This window comes from Brachionichthys hirsutus, unplaced genomic scaffold, assembly GCF_040956055.1.
Source record: "Brachionichthys hirsutus isolate HB-005 unplaced genomic scaffold, CSIRO-AGI_Bhir_v1 contig_850, whole genome shotgun sequence".
NCBI lineage: Eukaryota > Metazoa > Chordata > Actinopteri > Lophiiformes > Brachionichthyidae > Brachionichthys > Brachionichthys hirsutus.
Window position 1 is genome coordinate 268,560 of NW_027180351.1, and position 23,318 is coordinate 291,877.

Sequence of the window (23,318 nt, forward strand, 5' to 3'; positions counted from 1 at the left end):
GTATGAGGAATCAAGCAACTGCCAATTCCAACTGCGGAGAAACCTCAGACCCCTCCCAGCACGACACGAAACTGGGGGTAGAAATATAAAAACACACGCGGCACCAAACTGCTCGTTCCTTGAAGGCAGAGCCACAATACGCCTGGAAAAGGCCTCAAAACCATCGAGCCGCCAGCAGAAGAGTAAGGAGGATCAAGATCAGGTCCGTCCCGGCACCATGCATGTGCATAGACCGCCTCCGTTCGCTGTGAGAAGCAATGTCATGTCTCCAAAGTGGATAGAAAGATTATGATTCTCCACCACGAGGAGTCTCTGCTGCTGTAGTCCATGTCCGTTTTAGAAGTACGCCCAGCTAACAGGAGGGGGCAGGGTGCTGGTTGGGGGGCTCCACAGTGGGCTGATGGAAGAACGCTTGTGGTCCAGCACTGAAATCCGGTCCATCCAGGCCACTTGAACCCCTCCCTGCAATGCTTCAACAACAATCAGGAGACAGTTTTACATTTGGATAAAGACCATTTTGTAGACTAGACATCGGTAACTTAGCTCAGAGCAGTCACACCAAAACCTGCACTCAAATAAATTTAATATTTTGCTAATTAAATATATTTTAAGTCTGCTTATTATCTATCCTAAATGTTTGGTTTCATCTGGAAAAAACAACCTTTCCCCTCTTTTATAATTCATATACCGGTACATCAATACATAGGGCAGATTTTGCCGATGTCTTGTATTCTAAAGAATAGCTACAATGATTTAAAGCTAACAAGGAAAAATAATTCTGGTTATTAATCTCATAGGAAACAAACTGTTGACATGCAGTGTGCATTTTCCGACGACATCAGCAGGGGGTAGCAGAGAATTATAAAATAAAGGAGAGTCCTGATGGCCAACAGACAAAGACCAGAAACTATTACCTCTTGATTTATAACTGCTGTGACTAATGATTAATTGTTCATCCCCAAGCTTCAGCTGTGTTTTATTAATGATTTGTTTTTTGCAAGAGGTATAGTCACATTCTTTTCTTTAATGTTTCTTCAACAAAATGACCAATGGGTACGCGCTGTTAAAAACTGTAAGGAGCCTCACAGTAAACAGAAGCTGTATGTCTAAGAGTAGGGCCAGTCACAGCTTGTAAAAAAAATAAAAAATAAAAAATAAGAGGCTAAAAATTAGATTAGGTTAGAATACAATGCAAAAACCATTAAAAAAAAGACCAACTCTGAGCTATTGTTAATGAAAAGGTTTGTCCAGCTGGTTTTTCCAAAACAGATAGTGGAGGGAGAGACGTAGAAGAGAGTTTGTTGTTGGAATGCAGCGAATACTCTCTGATGTTTGCACTCTGGACCACTTCCATTAGAAACAGGTGTGTGTGTGTGTGCGTGTGCGTGTCCACATCCATTCCCCAGTAGTGTCGTAGCAAGCATGAGGTCATGCATCTGCTCTCACTGGTGTATTTGCGCGTCTCCGGGGAGTCCTGTACATTTCTCACCTGTTCAGTTGATGAGGATGCCGGTGGAGCGCTCCTCCTCCTCTTTAATGTTCTTTAGGTTATGCTCCGCCTCGTCCACAGTGCTGCACACACCAAACCCGCAAGTTACTCCTGCCTTAAAAGGCAAAGCCGCATGCGACTGTGTGCTTACAAGTGTTTTTGCCTACGTCAGAAAATCCCGGACATCTTCCACAGTCAGCTCTCCCGTGGAGTCGAGGGTGAGGTCAGCACAGCTGAGGGGGGAGTCCAGGGGGGTGTCCAGGATGGGAGAAGAAAGGGCACTTGGGGGTTCTTCTATTTGGCCTGCCAGGGAGAAACCATTATCCATAATGCAACTGGGTTTTCAGGTGTATCATCCTAGCAGAAGCTAAGCTGCCCTCGAGGCTCTGGTCGTGATGAGGTGGCCAGCAGCGGTTTGTCAGGTCTCATCGCTACAACCATATTTGTTTTTTCATGGTTAAAATATTTCACAATGAATGAATCACTGAAAAGATTCTGGGTTTCCTACATGGTCTCTTGTTTAAGCCTGAGTGCCAGGTGAAAGGCCCACCGGGACGTAAACAAACTCTGCTGCGGTCTCCATAACAACCAGCATTTCCTGCCAAGGAAGGAGGCGCAGAGGCAACTGGAGCATGCTGAATGGTTGTCATGGAGATCAGCGGGGGGGGTGGCAAGGCATCCATCCAGTTTAAGAGGTTCAGAGAGAAAAGAGTGATGAAGAGGGAGAACAGACAAGAGGAGGGAAATAATTGAGAAGGAATAGAAAAACCTGTGTGTGTGTGGGGGGGGGGGGGGGTACCTACCCTCAGTCTGACCCATCTGGTTCTTGTGGGTTCCGTTGGCCTGCAGCTGAGTCGCTGTGCAGTCACTGCAGAGACACGTGAGCATGCAGCATTTGTTTTGGCAGCAGACGGAATAATACTGAAGGAGTGAAAGCATCATTTCTTCGGTTTCAAATGTAGCTCAGGGCCTCCAACTGGTGGTAAACCATGACACAGCATTACCAACACTACGTTTAGTGGTTCCCAAAGTGAGGTCCTGCGACCACCACCAGTCCCTATGGGTTTACCGTGCCCCCCCTGGAAAATGTTGCATATCAATGAGCAAAGAAAACCCAATTCAACTCAATTTAAACAACCAAAAGCTGAAACAAAGTGCTAAACATAAATAATCATTAAAAACAAACAAAAATGAATAGTTGCAGTGGCCTGCGCGAGTGTGTGTTACCTGGCAGGCATGCGCTCTAATGGCCGGTCCATCTGAACAGAACAGAGCGGCTCAGTTAGGACTTTAGCGGAGAGAGAGAACCTCTCGTACTCTGAGGGAGAGATCAGGTAAAACCCTGCGTACGAAAATCAGACACTGAAGGTCACAGAGAGAAATACACCTTTCAAGTTTGTATTCAAATCAAGCGTTTTGTTCCTCGCCTTGTCCGTTCTTGGTGAAGACGCAGGACGCAATTCCACTGATGTCTTCTTTACGGATGCAGTCGTAGCGCACCTGAGTGTGCACAAAGCGTCAGAGGCCCAACAGAAAGTTACGTCATGACTACCATACTCCTACCTGTGGTCGAAGTCCAGGTATGCTGAAGAGGTGCATGTCACCCAGGTTGGTCAGGCACACCAGCGCGTGTTCGCTGTAGTCTTCCTGAGCCGTGGAGCTGAAGGCCACCAGGGCCAGCTTCCTCACGCGACAGCCTTCGTGCGCCGTGAGCTTAAACTTGGTTTTTGCGCTTACCTTCGGGAGAGAAAACACCTGCAGTGACAGCAAAGTGAAAAGACTGGATTAAGATCTGTGAACTGATCGGGCTTGCTGCTTGAGATTCAACCCATCATGGTGACTTTTAAATACTTGGGTTAAATATTAACCAGTAATGTAAAAAAAATACAAGAAAGGAAAGGACTGTAGAAGAAATAATCCCCACGTTGTAATACAACGCGTCTTTACCTTCAGCTGTTCCTCCGAGGCGATCAGGACAGAGTGAGCGTTGGTCATATCCGGTGCGATGGCGAGGTCCTGGGATGCTTCATACGGGTCAGGTAAAGGCTTCCCCCGGCCATCCAAAACACAGATGGACACGACGGGGGCCCTGTGCATCAGCTGGATCTCCTTACCCAGCAGCGCCTCCACATGCACGCTGCCCTCGCCTGCGCCGCCACGCTCGCACACTCGCCCCGAGCCCACGCCGGGCACTTCCAAAGCGTAGGCGTACACGCTGCCCGAGTTGGTTCCCGCCCACAGTGTGGGGCCATGATGTGTCCCTGGCGGATGGGGAAATGGAAACGTTGGATCGAGGCTGTATTGTTCCCGTCAGAGTTTCATCAGCACCTCATTAATTAGCTCAACACAAAAGTACACACACCATCGCGTAAAAAGGTGTCAGCAAAGCAGAGGCATCGGACCACGCCAGACAGCGAGTCGTCTGCCGACCGGGGCTCGATCCGTCGCTGTACCGGAGCCACATCTTCCTGCTCTGCTAGAGCAGCGTTGGCCTCTTGGACCTGCACACAACAACAAAACCCAAACTGAATTCAGCAGAGGAAGTCCATTTACCTGGAATGTGCAGTGACAGCAGGATGCCGGTACATTGTACAAATTAATACGCATTTTGTGTTATATTAAGTCTTACACTTCTTACATTGTCTATATTAGTGCATCAAAGATATTTTTTTTTAATATTTGCAAGTTTGTAAGTTCAATTCTGGAACATGTTATTGTTAGATTATCACCACTTACCTTGCTGGTTGGCGTGGTGATGGTGCGTTTCTTTCCGGACACCCTGCTCTTGCGGATGCGTCTGAAGCTCTGTCTTAAGGACTTTTTCAAGGACTTAACTCTGGACAATGGGCCCTCCATTGCCAAAGAGTCATTAGGGTGAAGGGTACACCTACGAGTAAATAAAGAGAACTTGGGTAATGATTTTTGGATCACTTGCGAGGTCAATTTTTCTGGCCTCGATTATAGGTGCTACTGTAATAAATGTGTATTCATGAATAATCCAGAAGAGAAAGCACAAAATTCCAATGCTCAGAAAAGGTGAATAGTAATAACAACAACTAAAGTTTTTTTTTGTCAGACTCTTGTTTTAACTAAGAGTAAATACACAGGAGGAGAAGCATAGATTTTATAACAAACACTAAAGAATATCAACCTGGCCAGCACTGCGTTCCTTCTGTGGTAATCAAAAAGGCCGAATCCATGACTGGTCCCGAAGGAAATCAGGTTCCACTCTGCATGCAGCGCCACTGCTGTAACAGAGGCCGGGGGAAGACACTGCACCAGCACCAGCGGCTGAAAGCCGGGAGGGAAGGGAGCCGGTTTCAGGCGCGGCTCCAGCCGGTCGTGGCCCTTCCAGGTGAAGCCCTCCCTGTCCCTCAGCAGGTCAACCACCAACACGTCCACCAGGTGGTCTGAACGCTCATCACTCAAACCCAGAACAATCACCTGCAGAGAGAGCGAGAGAGAGAAAGAGAGAGAGAGATATGAACATAAAGAAGATGGATAGATGACAGGAGGACAGAACCACTCATGGTCATTATGAACTCGAATCCATTTGATCCAGTCATATCATCGTAAATGATCAGTCGGCTTCATCTCCTTCAGAGGACATATAACGTGTGTCCATGTAGTTAACATGAACTGTTGTATTTGTATATATCATGTATTTGTTGATTTGCTGCTGCTAGAATTGATTTTAACCAACAATAATTTTGCTGCATCGATTCTGATTTACTGTTTCTTTTTGTTGTGATCAAGTTTGCAGCCACCGTGGGCAGCAGCTACACCCATTATTGATGTGTGTGTGTGTGTGTGTGCGTGCGTGTAACTGTACCTGTCCAGCAGTTCCAGCCACTAACAGCTTGTTGCTGTATTTGCACAGAGTGATCTTTTGGATGCCGAGCCTGGGGTCGTCACTGTACGGATCAAAGCAACCCACCTACAGACACACACACACACACACACACACACAAACAAGCTGGTATTCTGTAAACGCACAGAAACACTTGAATCAGGAACAATTTTGGACAAACCAAGCCTCACTGTTTCTGCTGTGTCATAAATCTCTGATGTGAATTGGCAATATGAAAATGCCTCCCATAAGTTCCCCACCTTCCCTTATTTCTCTGCCAAATACCAGGAGAGCCCTCGATTTCTCTCTCACAGCAGGAATTCCAATAGAAATCCCTCTCACATGCGAATCGTCGAGGCAAAATAAAGAGTAGGAGACACACACACACACACACACACACGAAATAAAAGACTGGACTGATAGGTCTGGTTTTCATTATAGAGGGGAAAAAAGGGGGGGGAGGCTCTTCATCACATATGAGGGCTGCATTCCTGAACATGCAACTCTGTTACCACAGGAGACCGGAGGAAAGGTGGGGGCAGTGGCGGAATGAGACAGGAAATAAAGCAAAAGGAGAAAGCATAAAGCTTGAATTAATCCAATCTTAACATGAATGTTTTATCCATTATTGATTGGCATCTGTCATCATCCAGTGAGTTCATAAATTCAGTGTTTCGCTTCCCGTCAGCGGTATAGCCACTCAGAATTGCTCAGCTAGATTCCCTCGATGCTGGATCGTCTGCATTTCCGCACAGAAAACAGGCCATTTAAACAGAATCGGACTGTGGTTCCTTCAGAATCAAGTTTTATTAACAGGAACAACGGGGTGGGACCAAACCGATGAAAACAACCAGATGAGAAAATTAGACCGCAGACGTACTTTAACAGCACTGACTGTGTGTCTAAAGTACATTGTTTCTTTTCACAAAGCTTGTAAAATGTGATCTTGGGACCAATCTCTTCAGTTCTTATTCTTGCTTCGTCTCCCCTCCTCAGGTCTTACTTTTCTGAAGGGAGGCCATTCCTCCTCCTGCTGCATGTCGGGGTCGTTGCTAGGGTCCTGCGGATCGTCGCTAGGGTCGCAGTCAGTGTGGAAGACATTGGCAGTGCTGAGTTTGTACAGTGGAGTAAGAGCAACCCCTGATGCATCCCAGAAACGCACAGTGCCATCTTCATGTCTGTGGGGGGGAAAAAATATTTAAACTCACGTCAATTTCAACCGCTAGAGTTTTCTGAATGATGCCTGGGATCAGGGTATCGACTGTTAAACAGCCACCATGTCTTGTCGCCAAAATGGTACACAGAGAACATAGTTCTACAAAACTGTAAAAAATAAAATAATTATTTATTGGTATTTCTGTGCAAATTAGGCCTCGAGATGGCTCTGGCTGAAGGGAGCAGATCTTTCAGTTGCTACTAGAACACGGACCGGGGTCTGATCCACCCTGGTTGTCTGGGAAACGGCGCATGATGCTCACAAGACCGGACACAAATTTGTCGGGTTTGTGTTTGAAATAAAACTGAATACGCCTGCAGTGTGGGCTCAGTGTTAGTTTGCGTTGTTCAGATACCCTGTCAGCAGCAGCTCTTGTTGTTTGGGCGGAGGCGCCAGGTTCGTCCCTCCGCATATGGGCCAACTCTGCACAGACAGACAAAGATTGGTGAAACTAATAGAACTCCCTCATATTAAAAGCTGCAACAGACATAATTCTTAATCCTGTTAAATGAATGAACTCAGTAAAAAATATGCTGCTCTCAATAAACACAGGCAGGCCAGGCAGAAACACACAAAACTCAGTGCTCCTTTCTTGGATCTGTTCTGCAATAGTGCCAGTGGCTCTGGTTTAGCCACACACAGAGATGATTTAAGGGCCTACCAGTTGTGTGTCTGCATGTTGGTCTACCCTGCTATTGATCAAACAGCTGATTCAAACCACAGAGCCTTTGCAAAGCCTTTAACTGCCCGCACCTGCTCTTAAAGTTAGCACCCTACCGGCAGGCTGACGGTCGCACTACTGGCGGATGCCTCGTAGCTGTTCAGCTGCCGGCCTGCGAGTCACGGCATTCACTTAACTGCATTATCCTGGACGCGGATCAATTTCATAATTTGGGGAATTCAATTGACTTCTTCACCATTCGCCGTACATACAGAGTATAAATGAGCCCCTGACATGACACCTGAGATAAAATAAATAATCTGAAAAGTAATAAAACTGTGATGATGCCGATTAATGGGTGTGAGATTTAAGTTCGGCGATTGACCGTACTGGAAGGCACATTCAAGCTAAGATGCTGACATCCAACTGTCAGTGGTGACTGGATGCCAATCTAATATACTGCTAGCATCACATAGATCACATCAACACACAGTCAAAAGTAGACCAAAGACTGATTCATGACGCGCTTTTCTTTTTCTGCTATGCAGGAGTGCATTGGTTTTATAGCATCTTTGCAATGTTTGTTCGTCATTAAAGGGAGTAAACTTCGGCGAGAGGTACCTCAACATGACAATCTAAGCATTCAAAGCTGCAGAGAGCTATGAAACAGTTATCGCAGCACGCTTTCTCACCCCATGTGCATTTTGTCTGCCTTGCTGTGCTTTGCCAGCGTTCACAAGCCTCTCCCACAGTTTGGGGGGTACACTGGAGACGTGGAAGGAGCAGGTGATGGCTGAGGAGTGAAGGGGAGCCAGGTAGGGATTGGGCAGTGAGGACCAGCCAGGGTTCTGTAGGTCAATCACAACGAGCTCCTCTTCCAGCAACACCACCAACGCAGTCGGGTCATCGAACTCTGCAAGGACGGACACAAGTTTAGACAATGTTATGATTCCGATTGAACACTTGAAAGAGAAAGTTAATACTTGAATCAAAGGGAACCTATAAATACATATCATTAGAGCGCACCTTTATTTTGTTCGACACTGTGAACGGTGAAGAAGTCAATGACTCGGGAGGTAAAGTCCAGAGTGACGTGGTCTTTGTCTTGTTGGATGGTCAGACAGTGGCGGTCACCATAGCTGGCTCTGGGCATCCCTCCGCTGTATAGCAACACTGGAGAGCTGGAGGGAGGGGCACACAGGAAACTGTTCTTATTCATGTTAATGTTGTTGTCCAAAAGAAAAGGGAATGACTGTTTCAGATAGTAGGCGTCGTTATTTTTATTTTTAAATCAATATGGAACAGTGCATGCTTTGAATTATGAAGACAAAAATGTCACACAGTTATCGGGGTGAAATTTAGACTGTAGATAACGTGTTGAGTTTGGTGAAGTGAAGATGTATAACTTGACCGGAACTACAGACGAAAACGAATTACGGACAGAGACAACAGAGTCTCTGTCTGTAAATTTAACTTCAGAGGGATGAGAAGAAAAAACTATGAAAAAAGAAACTACATTTACTAAAAGACGCAGTTTGTCCAGAACTGATGTCAATCAGGATCAAACACCCCTACCCTGTCTGTTTCGTCCTCCACAGGATCTTGTTGATGGCCTTACAGGGAAATGGCCCTGTGAAAGACAACAAACACATATTATAGAGAGTAAACTCACAAACAACGCAGCAAAACTTTAGTTCAACGGAGGGAGAAGGAAGAGAAACACTTGGATTGAGCGAGAAAAAAGCTTCGTCTTTTGAATCGATATTCTAAGATGAGGATATTAAAACCATCAGTCAAATTTGGTCCATATAGTGGCTGCTAGCTGGCGCTAACGCGCGACCCTTGAGTGTTCGGCGAGGTCAGGATCACACACAGCTTTATTACTTCATTATTTTGGATTCTTAAAAAGGAAAGATTGTTTGGGGGAGTGGAATTGGAATTAAACTATAAATATTACAATCTAGCAATCAGCCAGTCTTTATTCTGAGCCATCATCATGTCAGTTTTAACCATAATAGTGAGTCAGTCAGCAGCCATGGTTCATTAAACTGCCATCATTCACAGCATCGGTCTTCGGGGATGAACCCCCCCGCCTCCACCAGTCCTGGATGGCACTGTGTTTAAACACGATTCAAACACAAGGGAGGGGTGGTGTGTGTGTGTGTGTGTGTGTGTGTGTGTGTGTGTGTGTGTGTGTGCGTTTCTCACCATAAGGTATGGTGGAGGATACGGGTTGATGATTGTAGGTGCTGCCGTCAGCGACAGCCCATACGGCGTAACCACCATCATTATGGGAACTAACAAACAGATTTCCAGAGCGTTCCCACACCAGGCTCTCCAGTTGCTGGACACACACACACACACACACACATACACATACACACACCCTTCATTAAACAATATGAAAACATTCTTTGTAAAATCATTACATTTCAGGAAGAAGAAATGTAAGTGTACACGAAACTCTGCTCAGTAAATCGCATACCTGTTTCCCAAGGAAGAGCTGCTCGGTGTGGCGGGTGCTCAGATCCCATAGGACCACAAGACCCCGGCTGTAGCCAACCAAAATCTTCCCCGGCTGCTGAGGATGTTCCTGAAGAGACTCTACAGGCCCCAGTGATTTCCCACATCTGTAATCATCTGGCAGGCTGGGGAAACAAAAGATTAGTCATGAGAATACAGCAGAAGGCTTTTTGAAAGCCAATGGGCTATGAATTACATATCAACAGTTCAGAACTAGATGAAAGGATTCGCAGTGTGGGAGCGCATCATGCTGAAGAGGGATGAATTATTAAAAAATGTATACATTATTAATATTGAGAATAGAATAGAATATAGAATGTGCACCAAACGTTCCAAGGCTCCAGACTTCAAAAAGGAAAAAAGAAATCAAAACTGGAGCTGAACCGCTGAAGCTTGGGATCTATGGAATTTTATGAGGAAGCTTTGGAATGTAGAGCAGAACACACCCTTGAGATGTCAGAGGATTCCCTCGGCGAAAGACATGGATGGAAAGCCAGCAGAAGAGGAAACGGCAGTGGGAGATATGAAGAAAACAAAAGAGATAAATAAAGGAGGAAGAAGAGGGCATTGAAGCTTTCAGGGCTCTAGCTATAGATGAGGAAGCTGCAGATCATCCCAACACAGATGTTCACACACACACACACACACACACACACACACACACACACACACACACACACCCTCCTGACTGCTTTGGTAGTGGTCACTGAGGAAGATCCTCTCCGGAAGCACAGAGGCGGAAGCATTACCAACAAAGCATTCCATTGTGTCCATTTCGCCTTTCACAAGTATTTTTAGGGATTCCAGCATCCTGCTACCGAGTCCTGGTGATGAGCCTCTATCCATGTGTGTGTGTGTGTGTGTGTGTGTGTGTGTGTGTGTACGCTGGAGATTCAGCTGTAACACTTCCCTAACCGGAACACTGATTTGGCAGCCTTTACAAAGCCTCACTGTCTGAAACCTCCACTTCTTCGCACACACACACACACACACACACAGGGCAATCATAGAGATCAACCATGCACACACACGCCAGCCTTATCAGGGTCCTTGTAAGGCCTCAGTTGTGCCCGCTTCCCTACACAAGCCTGGTCTACGAGGGGCTTGGCCAGACAGTCACACGCAAGATTGAAGAAGAAACAGGAGCTACGTGATACGCTGCCAGCGCACCAACAACGGAACGCAGAGACAAAGGCCCTAGCATGAAAAACAAACATGATGGGATGCGCGTTTGTTTATTTTATGGCGATCTGTCCTCGTAACACAAAACTGCAACTTCTCTCCACAATCTGGGATAAACTTGCACTGCAATTTCAATAGGGGAATAAAATGTGTATGTGCTCTTGCAAATTGTTGCAAAGAGTGGAATGAGATAACTTTATCAGAATGTTCGTTCCTGTTCGAGAAAATGTTTTTTATATTCTACAAAATAAATCATATTTGCAAAGAGAGATTCCCTGCTTTTTGAGCTCATTCTTTTGGATATGTCTCTCACTGCTTTTTATAGACATTGGCATTGAAATTGCATTTGCAGATTTACTGTACATATGGAGAGCAACAACATCCCATGTCTATGAACTTAAGTTATTTTAAAACACCTTAAACATAAATTCAGTGGTCTTCAGGGTTACGGTTAATACAACAAATGGTGTATTATTTAGTTTGACATAAATTGCAAGAAGCCAATTTTTCGGTTTCGCAGTATGTGATACCGCTTGCTTCCTTCCTCTACTCTCTGTGTTCAAGAGCTCTAACTGTTCTTATGTTCCCTGAACCACATGTTCCAGACCTGCCTGCACAGCTGGAGCTGTCAGCAGAGGAAACTCAAGAGTTTAGTTTAAAGTCTGAGACAAGATAACATGAGCAAATAAAACATTATTAGGCATAGAAATATAAAAACCTAATTAAGTGACTAATGGCTAATCTAAAACAATCATACCTCTGTGTGATCTGATCCTGGAGCAAAGTCTGGTTTTCCTTCAGAGACAGACTAGGCATTTCCAGGAAGTACACACCCCCTCCTTCTGCTCCAATGCAGAGCAGGTCACATGACCTCAGCAAGAGGAGGACAGTTACCCGAGTGGCACTAAGATGGAGAGGAGGTGTAAGAATCAGAAGAATTAAACTGTCATTAATTTTAACAAAAGAAAAATTAGAACAAGTTAGCACTTCAGCTTAAAGTCAGCCTTTTTGTTCTACATGGAGCTCAAGCTCAAAGGTCCTCCAATGACCATCAAGTTAGGAAAGGCAGTGGGACTAACCACTCCTTCAGGAAATGTCGCGCTTTTGAAGTGAAGTAAATAAAAAAATATAGAAAATCTAAAATGGCACTAATAGGCTCGGATGTACCTGCAACTCTCAATCCCCGGTCTTCCTGGAAGGCTGTAGCTTCTCAGTTCCTGTAAACAGACCACGCCCTCTTTCTTAACCCCGCCCACCTCCCGCTGGGTGCTGGCCACCAGCTCCCACAGGTGGATCGAGTTGTCGTCCAGCAGTGACAGAAGGCGGCCCTGTCACACAGCAAGGTGAACCAAAGCATTCTCTTGAGTAGCCACTTTCACATTTAGAACACAGGAGGCATTAAACTCACCTGTCCAGGCAGGAAGTGGATTTGTGTGACAGCAGCAGTGTCTTTGTGAAGCCCTGTGAACTCCACTCCAGGGGCGCCATACCTGCAAGGGTCAGGTCAAGGAAAGCGTACTAATGTTTGGTCAAGTGTCATTCTGCTTTGACTCAAATATCAAACATGCTTGGAAATGATCATGTTGGCCACATGGGTTCCCCGTTATGTTCCACGGGTCGAGGAACATGACTCGCTTGTATATTAGTGTAGTCTGTTCAAGAAGCTGACTACCCGTACTGACACAAACAGCCTCACACACACCAGCTGTAATGTAATGAGGGGACTCTTTTGAGAACCTCTTCATCCTTCAATGCTTCTTAGTTTTAAATAGCAACAGAACTAAAGCGTGTTGCCTGGGAGGACGGAAGCCCCAACATTTAAACAAGCACGTCTACGCTGGCAACCAGAAAAGACTCGTTATCCCATCACCGAAGAAAGTAGAACACTATAACAAAGCTCATAGCAATTACCAAACAGCAGCTGACGCACATGCCCAAAACCACCACTCTGTGTGCGTGTGTGTGTGTGTGTGTGTGTGTTTGTGTAATCACCAGCTATCTTGACAGAGTCGTTTATTAGTCAGCAAATGAAGCTGAATTGATGAAATAAAAGCTACACTTAAGAACCGTGACACCGTAGCACACGTCATCTACACAAATAGACACTTGGGAGCGATACTGACACACTATTACTTATACAAGTAACATGATACAACATAAAGAAAAAGAAAAATAGGATATTTGAAGGGCTTTTGTGTTGGTATTTGAGCTGTTTTTTTCGGTTCGCCGACCACCTTTGTTTATATTATTGCATACAAGGTAAATAAAAGTAAATACTTTTAATATCCTTCTATTGTCATTCTTTTCCAATTGAATAGCACAGACTCTCTTTCCCGTTCCCTGCATGTGCAAAAGAATTGCATACATATCCCCTCTCCTATCATTTTTTTCTGTCCAATCTCAACCAGTTATATTCAAGAAGCCAGTAATTTATTTATAGTTTCTCACTTTCTTTAATCACCTCTGTCTTTAACAGGTCTCTATTTATAAGAAAGGTTACAAAAGTTTGCTTCTTTGTTCAAACCTTCCATGCCACCACGCCTGGCTTTTTACCCAGCAGGGGTCCAGAAAGATTTAATTCCAGCATTCCTCAGCTGTCTCCTTTCCCTGCTCTAAGTTCCCTCCTTCAGGTCCCACTTCATCTAACTCCATTATGCCCAATTATGATTCTCGGGCAGAGAACATGTATGCCTCTTTTTCTCAAGTTAAATCCCTTCTTATTCCCCAGAGGCCCAGCTGAGTGTTATATACTCAGGCATTCCTTTTGTGTCGTCACTTCCTGTCCCTGAGTTTTATTCACTGTTGCCTCAGGCAGGTGGAGGATGGTGTGAGGGGAACGTTTACTCATAGGTCACGAAACATCCAATCCAGATAGTCTTGGCATCTCTGTCTACCTCTCAGAAACAATATATAGCATTTCATGCCCTTAAAAAGGAAGTTATGCACTTGGCCGAGACATTTATCAGGTGCTTAATGACTCACAGCGTCTGTTTTTACTTTTACTCAGTTTTGGCTTTCTAACGATTGCTGGCTAACTCCTGTGTCTTATAGTTTCACCACCATCTCCTATGGCTTCATATTGAATGATAGGACAACTTTTCATCTGATTCCCAGCAACAAATCAATGCAAACACAGCTAAAAGGATGATTGGAGTGAACAGCCAACATGTGTGAATCAGCTGTGTCACAGGGAGACGGGGTGTGCAGAGTTCATGCCAATCGTACCGATGATGAACGATGATGGGAGGGGCTGCTGTCCCTCCAGTTGTGTGAGGCGGATAGACAGCAGCGGTTTGCGGTCGTGCCGAGACGACCGTAGCGCCTTCATCACAATTCTATGAAGCGCTTTTCAAAATGTTAAGCTGGCTAAACAAAACAGCGTTACAATATAAATTAGATAGTACTATAAAAGAGTCACAGGAACACAACGGTGTGAAATGAAAGCCTTGTAGATACACTGGTAGGTAATGTTACTGCCGTATTAATTTAGTTTATTTGCAGAATTATTTTGCTAATTAACATTCAGGCTGATGGAAGTATTTGACAAATTAAAATCTTTGACTTCAGTGCCGTCGTTTGAAGAATAAATATTCCTGAGGAGGGACTGAAAGTGTCCCATAAAGATACTTAAATAGAAAACATGTGGGTTACAAAAACATGAGATGCAAGACAGCACAGCAAACACAGAAAGACGGCGTCTTCTCCCAGAGTCCAGACAAACACGAGAGAAGAGTGTAACACCAAAGGATACAAGCGGTCAGGTCAGCACGTCGTAAAAAGCTGAAAACACCGACTCAAACTCGTTATTCAACGGCCTCGATCCAATTTAGATATAAAACCAAAAGCTTTAGTACAAGAAAGTAATAAAACCAGTGAGACAGGCTCCAAGAAAGCTCTTGAGCTGCGTGTACACAAGATTTGATGCAAATGCTCAGGAGTTTCATTTAATATCACTTTCAGTAACACATTTCAGCCTAAATAATTGAGCAACCTGTCGGACGACGATCTGAGTGAACAGATCAGGGCAAAGAAACCTTCATCGCACGAGCAAAGATTTGTTGCATTGCTCACCAGAGAACCCAGAAATGTCTACAATAGAGGCAAACTGAGTCGTAATCACTGAATCACTGTCTTCCTGTCGCTCTCTCTCTCTCAGACGCAGACAGACACACACACACACACACACACACACACCAACATTAAACATAAAACACGCGAGCAGTTGCCCGGTGATGCAGAGAGAGAGACAGCGTTAGCGGGGATAAAGCGATTTCACGGTCTGAATACAGACAAACAGAAGGCATTGTCCTCCACGAGGACACACCAGCAACAACCAATAAACCCTCACACACACACACACACACACACACACACACACAAATCTGATACAAGTTACGGGGGGGCAGGAAGGACAGACCACTAGATCCTGTGATGACCGTACAAATTGACCACACGGAAATAGAATTAGATCTTCAGAAGAAAAAGTCAGAATTGTTTAAAACCAACATTAAACATAAAATGCTACGAGTCAGAATCCAGACAACAAATAAGTTTTTAGTCTTAAATCTTTGAGCATTTTTCCTCCAACTCCCCGTCTTCCTCGCACACAAAGCGTCACACCCCTCCAGCCATCTGGCAAAAGCAGTCAACAACAAAACAAGCCAAACAACTCCACCCACCAACTGGGGAAACAATCCCGTCTCATTTGCATCCTCTGTCTCAACTAGCGGCTCTCCGCCTCCCACACCTCCCCCCTCTGCCCCCCCTTGGTCAGTGCACACACTCCATGAAGATGTACCTGACTGAAAACAGCAACAGGACATGCCCAATTTATCTAGAGCAGCATGAGCCTCCATGGTCCCCAGAAAACAAATCCTCTGGGCATTGGTGCTGCCACGATTTTGCCTCCACATACAATTCGTCTCGTCAGCATAAACTTCCCGCAAAAGATGAGTTTAGACAGTCAAACTTCTCTTGGTTTTTTCAGCACCAACATTAGATCAGAACTAGAATTCATTTGATGCTTCTGCATATATAAATATCATAACATTGTACCACCTCAACATCAGCAGGCTAGGATTCTTACTGTTCTATTCAAACCACAGCTGCCCATATTGTTACTTCTACTGCGATGACAGATTGTTAGGTTTAGTCAGCGGGGAAGGAAGCAAAAACAGGATCCGATTAAAGCATGTTTCCATTTATCTATTTAATACGCCACCTCACTTCCCAGTTGTTACCATCATCCATATCTATATAAGCAACCTGAAAATAAAAACCTACTGAATTGTGATTTGAGTGTTCACACTGCAGTCGCATCCGGAAGGGAAAGGTCATTTTGACAATATTATGTTTTTGAAGAATATGCAGTACCGGTACTCTCTTTCCCTGCATTTTAGTCATTCGTTCACGTGAAATCAATCCTTCAGGAAAGCTTTTTAACCCTTATCAATTCTGTTTTTAATTTCTCAAGTTGATGAGTCCACACAGCCTCTTGTTAGAGCAGAGGCTCAAAAGAAGCCAAAGGGGAAGGTGGTGGATGTTTTTAAAGGTCCTTTTATTCTTCATGAATATCAATGAGGTTCAAGATCTAGTAACAGGGCAGAATGTGAAAGAGATAAAAACAGAAATAGAGATGTTGGTGGGACAGAAAGTAAGCAAGAGGAGCGACCAAAACAAAAACACCCCAGACAGTGAGCTGTAGGAGAAGACATACAACACTCCATACGACAAAAACAGGAGCTTAGCATGAAAACAAATCCGTGCAACTTGTTGTAAATACAAATCTGGCACTAATTAGCATGGGAGCACTTAAGTAAAGGAAAGTGCGTGGCCCAAACAAGCACATTGAAATACCTGGTAACCCCAACCATTTCACCACAAAATACAAAAATCTGCTGACATCGGTGCAGCCAAGCAATTCCGGATTCCTTCGCCTCAAGGAAGAGGCTCCACATTTCATGCCATGAAATAGGGAAACAAAGATTAATGTTCAATTTGATCAATATTATACATGTACACTCTGAGATTGCTAAACTGGATGACTCCCCAGTGTTTAAATACCTGGTACTCATGTTCTGCGTACAAAAATGAAACTGTAGACACAAGCAAACAACCCTGGTCATCGACAACTAGAACGTGAAGAAACACGGCGAGGACACGTCCAGCAGGATGTCGCACAGACAGGAGAACTGGAGCTCACCCACAGACATCCACATCAAAGTGCTCGTGTGGGTGTAAATATTAGCTCAGTTTCCTTCCTGCTGGATATTGATAGACGTTGCACGGTTGGATCTTTTTCCACATGAGGCAAATCTAACGGGTTTGGATTCAAACCACGCTATATAGCAATCTGGCTTTTTCCCCCGTAGCCAATACATCTCAGCTTCACACTTTTAATATGCTCCAGTCCGTGAGCAGTTCTCATCCCAAGCAACTCGGTTGGTTGACGTGGAAACCAATTCAAAAGCTTCCTTTATTAAGACTAAACTCATCAACAAAGCTCTTACTCACCCATCTGCACACACACACACACACACGGAGGGTCAACCCAGGCCAACCCAACATGCATTCTTCGACAGGAGACAGACTCCATAAGAATCCCCCCCCCCCACAACCTCCATCGACATGCACATATGAAACTAGGCAATACAATGCCCCCCCCCTTCTGCCGAGCCCCAGCCTGTGGTCGATCGGAGAAACTCTCAGTTGTAATATGATTCTGCCTTTATAAACACGAAGGGAAGGAGAAGCAGAAAAAACAAGTGAGAAACTCGAGCAAGAAGTTCAACGTGAACGCGTGAGGAGCGGAGAGCAGGAGAAATCGCGCCAAGAGCGAGGACACGAGTTCAAACTATTGAATAAGAAAAATGTTCCACTCCACAATTCACAATGTTTTGGACATTTTATAAACCAATAAAATAAATAGTAAAAACATAATAAAATAGCCATGAAAATCTGGAATTTAAACTCGTACTGTATTACTATTAGTCTGATAGTTATTACAGAAAGAAAAAAAAAGATATTTTGATGGTTTTCTTCAGGATTAATGTTTAGAAAATCCATTCAGTTGGACTCCACACTGAATCGGCAGAGTGTCAGATATAATTCTGATACTGGCTGCGAGTCTGTAACATTCTGGATCATTAGACGGGTTGGATCCAGATCACACTTTTGTTTCCGTGATAGATCTTATGGTGAAGTTTTACTTCATGCATCTATGAAGGTAGAAGGTAGAAACCTTGTTGTTGGCCCAAACAACAGGTCAGAAATGCTTTTAAACAATTCAGGCTCTAAAAGATTATCTGGATCGCCACCAAAGCCTAATGGATTGTTCTTTGGGCCACACCCTACCGCTTCGTAATATAACATCTGTTCTAACGTCAGTAATCTTTCTAAAAGACAAAAAAAAACACAGTAAATTACTTCCTCGTGCTATTTCAATTTCAAAGATTCTTTACACTCCATGAACAGAGGTAATATAACTTTTTAGAATCCTTTGAATTAAAAACCAGGGGATGCTACACTGGAAACCTTTGGTGGATCCTGAGACCAAGGATAGGAACCACCGTTCAATGCAACGACAGTTTAAAACAAGATGCTACATGTCTGTATATTCCTGCAACAGGATTCCCCTTATAATCCTGACTTACATTTTCCACACATTCTTCGAGGGATACATGTGCTGACTTCCACAAAAATCCAACACCAGCTGGGACCTTGTTAAAAAAAAGCTGGATGACTAGTCTGAGTTTTGCATGGTCGGTCACTTTGTTCTAGGAGGGATAGCCGTTAAGTGGAGTTATTTTGCCCTCTTTTCCGTCTCCTTCACACTCCCTCGTCTTTACTGCCTCAGTTTATCTCCATCTCTCCACCTCCTCCATTTCTCCAGCCATCTATCTCTCTCCGTGGTGCCAGGCACCACCAGTCTCTGTCTCTGAAAGAGTCCATTCTCCGGGCCGCTGCATCTGCACACAGCCACAGCCAGTCTCCTTCGCACCCTGTTAAACACGCACATACTGATTAAGAAGCCATACACCACCTACTGTGAGCATATCCTCAGAGACAACCACTGGATTCATATGAAAATGAAACACGGAAGACAAACGAGAAAATTGCAAACATCCAAGCGCTTAATTTTCTTAAGATGCCGGTGCTTGACCAGCGCAGAATAACGGAGAACAACAAAGTGGCAGACGGCTATCAGAGACGCTGGTCTGTTATTTATTACAGCGTAGTCATGACAGAGGTGGGTGAGAGATAGAATGTCTCAGTGCTCCGTCAGGCGGATATTGCACAAGCAACCAGGCTGCTGGAACTTCTGACACGACTGATGCGCTGAGCCAGATTATGGTTTTGCCTTGATGCCTCTTGTGAGCCAAACATATACTCATTTTCAGAGCAGCTTCGCTCAGCCGGTCGCTGAACCAAAAAAGACAATCCTATACCGTCTTTGACCCAAAACGGGTGTGGAAATAAAGAGGCATTTCCTCAGAGGAAGGAATCCTTTGCTAACAATGTTTGTAATGTTTTTGTTTTTCTCATCACGGCTCCCTCCAGCAGTTCGACTGTACATTAACAGCAGTGACCTGGAAGCGGTGACAGTATGGTGAAGGAGGGAGAGCACAGCGGCGTGATGACGCACTCGGGTGGTGACCAACCCTCACTTTGACCATGTTATCTAAACCACAGGAAACAAAATTACACTGAAATTTAGTGAACCTGAAACTGCATTCGTCTTGAGAAAATGCGTTGACGCTGTAGAGTAATTCAGATGGCGACTTCATCAGTGTATGCGTGATCATTTTAATGTCTGCCCTTTGGAATAAGTGCAGTGAAACTAAGGGGTTGTTTACCAAAAAACAACAATGCATCTTCCCACAGACACCGAGAGCACACCCAGCAATACGCCATGGTACAAATACCTTAGATAAGTGGTTTTAGAACAGTAGAATATCCCAGTGAGTCATCAACAGAGCAGGAAAGCCCATGAAGGGCCAAGAAATGCAAACAAACCTTAACTTGCACAAAAGCACAAAACAGCGAGGAGCTTTGCATACACATTTAAAAAATGAATAACCCCTGCATAGGAAATTAGATTTTACACCAAAGAACAAAACCTTAAAACAGCCAGACAGGTGTGCATCAAACCCAAAGCGGAAACTGGAGTACAGATTAACAGAGCAAACGTCTCGTCTCTCCCAGCCGCCGGTCGGGACTTTTCGGATTATACTTGTCCTGCAAGTCGAAGACAGCTGGATTATGGAACGTATAATCAACAGAGACTCGGGTGCAGAAAATGAGTCTTTACAGTTTCGCCACGCATTAAGATGATTTGATGAAGTACCGTAGTGCATATTTTATATACAGCTTTGTTGTTATCGCCACTTTAGGATTCCACATACAAGGACTGAATGCAAACTCATTCACTGTCGGAAGTACAAGCATTTTTAGTTTTAAACAAATGACATGCAGAGAATTTATTGTTTCAAAATGACTGTTTTGGTAAATTTGGATTTATACAGTTGGGTCATCGGAAAAAAAATTCGCTTACGGCCTCGCCTCTCTGTGACTGATGGGGAGGTTTCTGTTGCACGATCTCAATGACGACAAAAAGGATACACTTTGATGGCTCCTGACTTTGTGCCGATGGCCATAAGTTGCAGCTTCGGATCGAAAGCCAAAGCACTGGGTTGATGAGGGAACCCATGCTCCACAGTCTATGACAGGGGAGGAGTGGAAAAGACAAAAAGATCAACAGCTGATACCAGAAGACAAAGGAATATGTGTGTGGGTGTGTGTGTGTGTAGTCAGTGAGGCGTCAAAAAGGGGAAAACGCCCTCCGTAAAGTTAGGGGAAGTTTTTAAGAACTCCTCATGGCAGCGACAGGGCTTTATTAAAATACTCCGCAGACTACAGTGAAGAGGATTAATGCGAAGTCAGTTTTTCCTCTTCCTCTTGCCGGGAGAAGACAGACGGCTGGGAGAACATTTAAAACAGAACAGACATTTTGTTTACGCCTCAAACTTGTCAAAAGCATATTAAAAAGAAACGTTTTTGAAATGAGTTTCTCGAGCTCTGGACTCGGATGAGATAAAGCATTGATTTTGTTTATTTTACGCAGCAATCTGCTCTCGGATGATTGGCTAACACAGGAACAGAGGCGGTAACATTCCTTTCGACAGACCACCTCTGTGATAGTTGTGGCAGCTGGAGGACACCTTTAAAAAAAAAAAAAAAAAAAAACATGTCACAGTGCAACAAGCCGTTTATGGACTTCAGTCACGACGCACCATTCAGCTCGCCTCAATGTTCAAGTGTATCGCATCCTAATACTGTCAAAAGCATTCACTAAATTTCATTTGAAGCATTGATTTAATTTAAAACGTTAACGCAAAAATGACACAATTTTGTTTGTTGCAGCTACCAAAAGAAGACTTGGTATGACAGTGTTATTTGTTATAGGTTAGTCAATAAAATATACTTCTTTTTTTTTTAACCAAACAAATCATTCAAGAAAATACCAGGTAATGAATTAACTAAAACCTGATCAATCAGAAAATAGTCTGCCAAAATAAAATTGGGTTCATTAGCAGGCACCAGAAAAGAGTAAGAGTATTGGTGAGGTTGTAAATTTTCACATTGAATGCATTTCAATTTGCATCATTATGAGGAGAACATAAATCGTTGCATCATTGCATCCAGGAAGCGGCACACGCTGTGGGGATGTCACTTTAACCAGCTGCCTCGCATGCCCAATTAAGCAAGAACACCTATATTTGACTTTGGAAACCTATTGTAACATCTGGGAATCATGAGATCACAGCGTCATAGATGCATCAATTCAGATTATTCTTAACCTGCATTATCTCAGGCATATAAATTGGTGTCTAATACATATTTCCACCTCCAAAAGCTACATAGACCCGGATTACGAGCTGCATTAGTAATCCAAATATGAATCCAATTGTGCGTAGCGGTGGGTCACTTAGCGTCAACCAGTGCACATCAAAGCACAACGTTTGGTCAGTCCTGCTCTCTTTGAAGCTTGCTCCACTTTTTGGCCAATGACACCTAAACCTGAGTTCATGGCCGCTCAGCCGGTTTCTCTTTGCACAAATACTCTGCATACGCTGACAGCCATTTTTGATCAATATGGGTCAATCACAATTTAAACTAAACCTCCTTAATCTGGAGATTCTCATCATCCTCATCCCTGACATAATCTGGTGTTGGCGTTAACTACATGTATTAATTCGGGGTTTACGTTGCTCAGACACGTTCCCGTGTTCTTGTTGCGGGGTTCTGGTGGGCCTCGTTTGGGTGAAAGCCAATTAACATGCCCTAATAAGAACCGCACGCACGCACGCACGCACGCACGCACGCACGACCACAAATACAAACACGCAGCGGCAATGAGCAATCAGTTCACAGCTGAGGGCTGCAATGGGACTGAAGCTGGAGAACCAATAGAGGAAAGAAAGCTGCAAAAACAGGATTTGAAACGTTGTCCCGTTTTAAGATAAAGAGTTCTGGGGCACAGTTAAAGCGGGGGGGGGGGGGGGGCAAAGCCTCTCCCCCAGTCCCGTTACTTTACCTTGTTGAAGGCGAAGAGCTCCCGTTTAATTTTCTCTCTCTGAGGGTCGGTGCCCTGCCGACGAAACCTAAACTTCATCATCTTTTGGGCCGGGCAGGGGGCCAGGCAGGGCCGGGTGGGGTGGGGTGTGGGGACGGGGACGGTGCGGTGCGGTGCGGTGCGGTGCGGTGCAGTCGGACGGTGCTAAGCTAGCTATTCAACTAGCCCATGCAGGCTGAACGCGGGGCTGCGACGCTACCGCTGCTGCGGGTTGCGGCTCTCCCTCTCTCTCCCTCCCGGTGCTGTTTGGGTCGCGCTGGGTTTGACCGCAGACCCCGCCTCTTCCCGGTTCACACGGACCTAGACGTCGCTCAGCCAATGGAAATCTGCGAGCAACCACCCAGGAACGCCCACACAGCCGGGGAGAGAGAGAGAGAGAGAGAGAGAGAGAGATGCTTGGTTTGTAGCAAAGAATGCGCCGGAATGCACGTTTTATGTTTTATTTATACATTTAAATGTATTGCTGTTTAAGATATTTTTATAAGTATGTTTTTGTTTGTGTTCAGTTCTTTAATAAACAAATTCACACAATCTTTTTTGCTGCAAACTTTAATGCACATTTACCACATCCATGAATTGTGTACAACATTAATTTACAAAATATATATAAATCATGATCATCATTTCAATTAGTGCAAATTGCTCACTGATGTGGCCAGTGTCTTTGATCCGAGAATGTGTTTCTCCTAAAGATAGTGCCACTGTTCCTTAAATTCATGACAGGGAAGATAATATTAACGATTGTATTTTGTAGCATTAACA

The 23,318-nt window shown here is 44.4% G+C and overlaps 1 protein-coding gene across 1 annotated transcript; it reads right to left on the bottom strand.

The window, feature by feature from the left end:
* Nucleotides 1-1,493: 1,493 nt before the first annotated feature.
* LOC137913914 (lethal(2) giant larvae protein homolog 1-like) lies at nt 1,494-22,598 on the bottom strand. Its single transcript, XM_068757534.1, has 23 exons — nt 22,518-22,598; nt 20,543-20,640; nt 12,330-12,411; nt 12,089-12,249; nt 11,679-11,825; nt 9,702-9,864; nt 9,425-9,560; nt 8,792-8,846; nt 8,243-8,397; nt 7,909-8,129; nt 6,911-6,978; nt 6,343-6,517; nt 5,322-5,426; nt 4,641-4,933; nt 4,226-4,376; nt 3,852-3,990; nt 3,437-3,750; nt 3,053-3,244; nt 2,917-2,989; nt 2,717-2,831; nt 2,293-2,357; nt 1,657-1,792; nt 1,494-1,572 (listed from the first exon to the last, which is right to left on the bottom strand). The coding sequence occupies exons 1-23, from the start codon at nt 22,596-22,598 to the stop codon at nt 1,494-1,496; spliced, it is 3,204 nt and encodes a 1,067-aa protein (XP_068613635.1).
* Between the last annotated feature and the right edge of the window lie 720 nt (nt 22,599-23,318).

Coding starts and splice junctions, on each gene's coding strand:
- LOC137913914 (XM_068757534.1), bottom strand. CDS start 22,598: ATGATGAAGTTTAGGTTTCGTCGGCAGGGCACCGACCCTCAGAGAGAG. Junction 8,398..8,791: donor TGGAGGACGAAACAGACAGG/GTAGGGGTGTTT, acceptor CCCTCCCTCCAG/CTCTCCAGTGTTGCTATACA. Junction 6,979..7,908: donor GCAGACAAAATGCACATGGG/GTGAGAAAGCGT, acceptor CTGTCTGTGCAG/AGTTGGCCCATATGCGGAGG.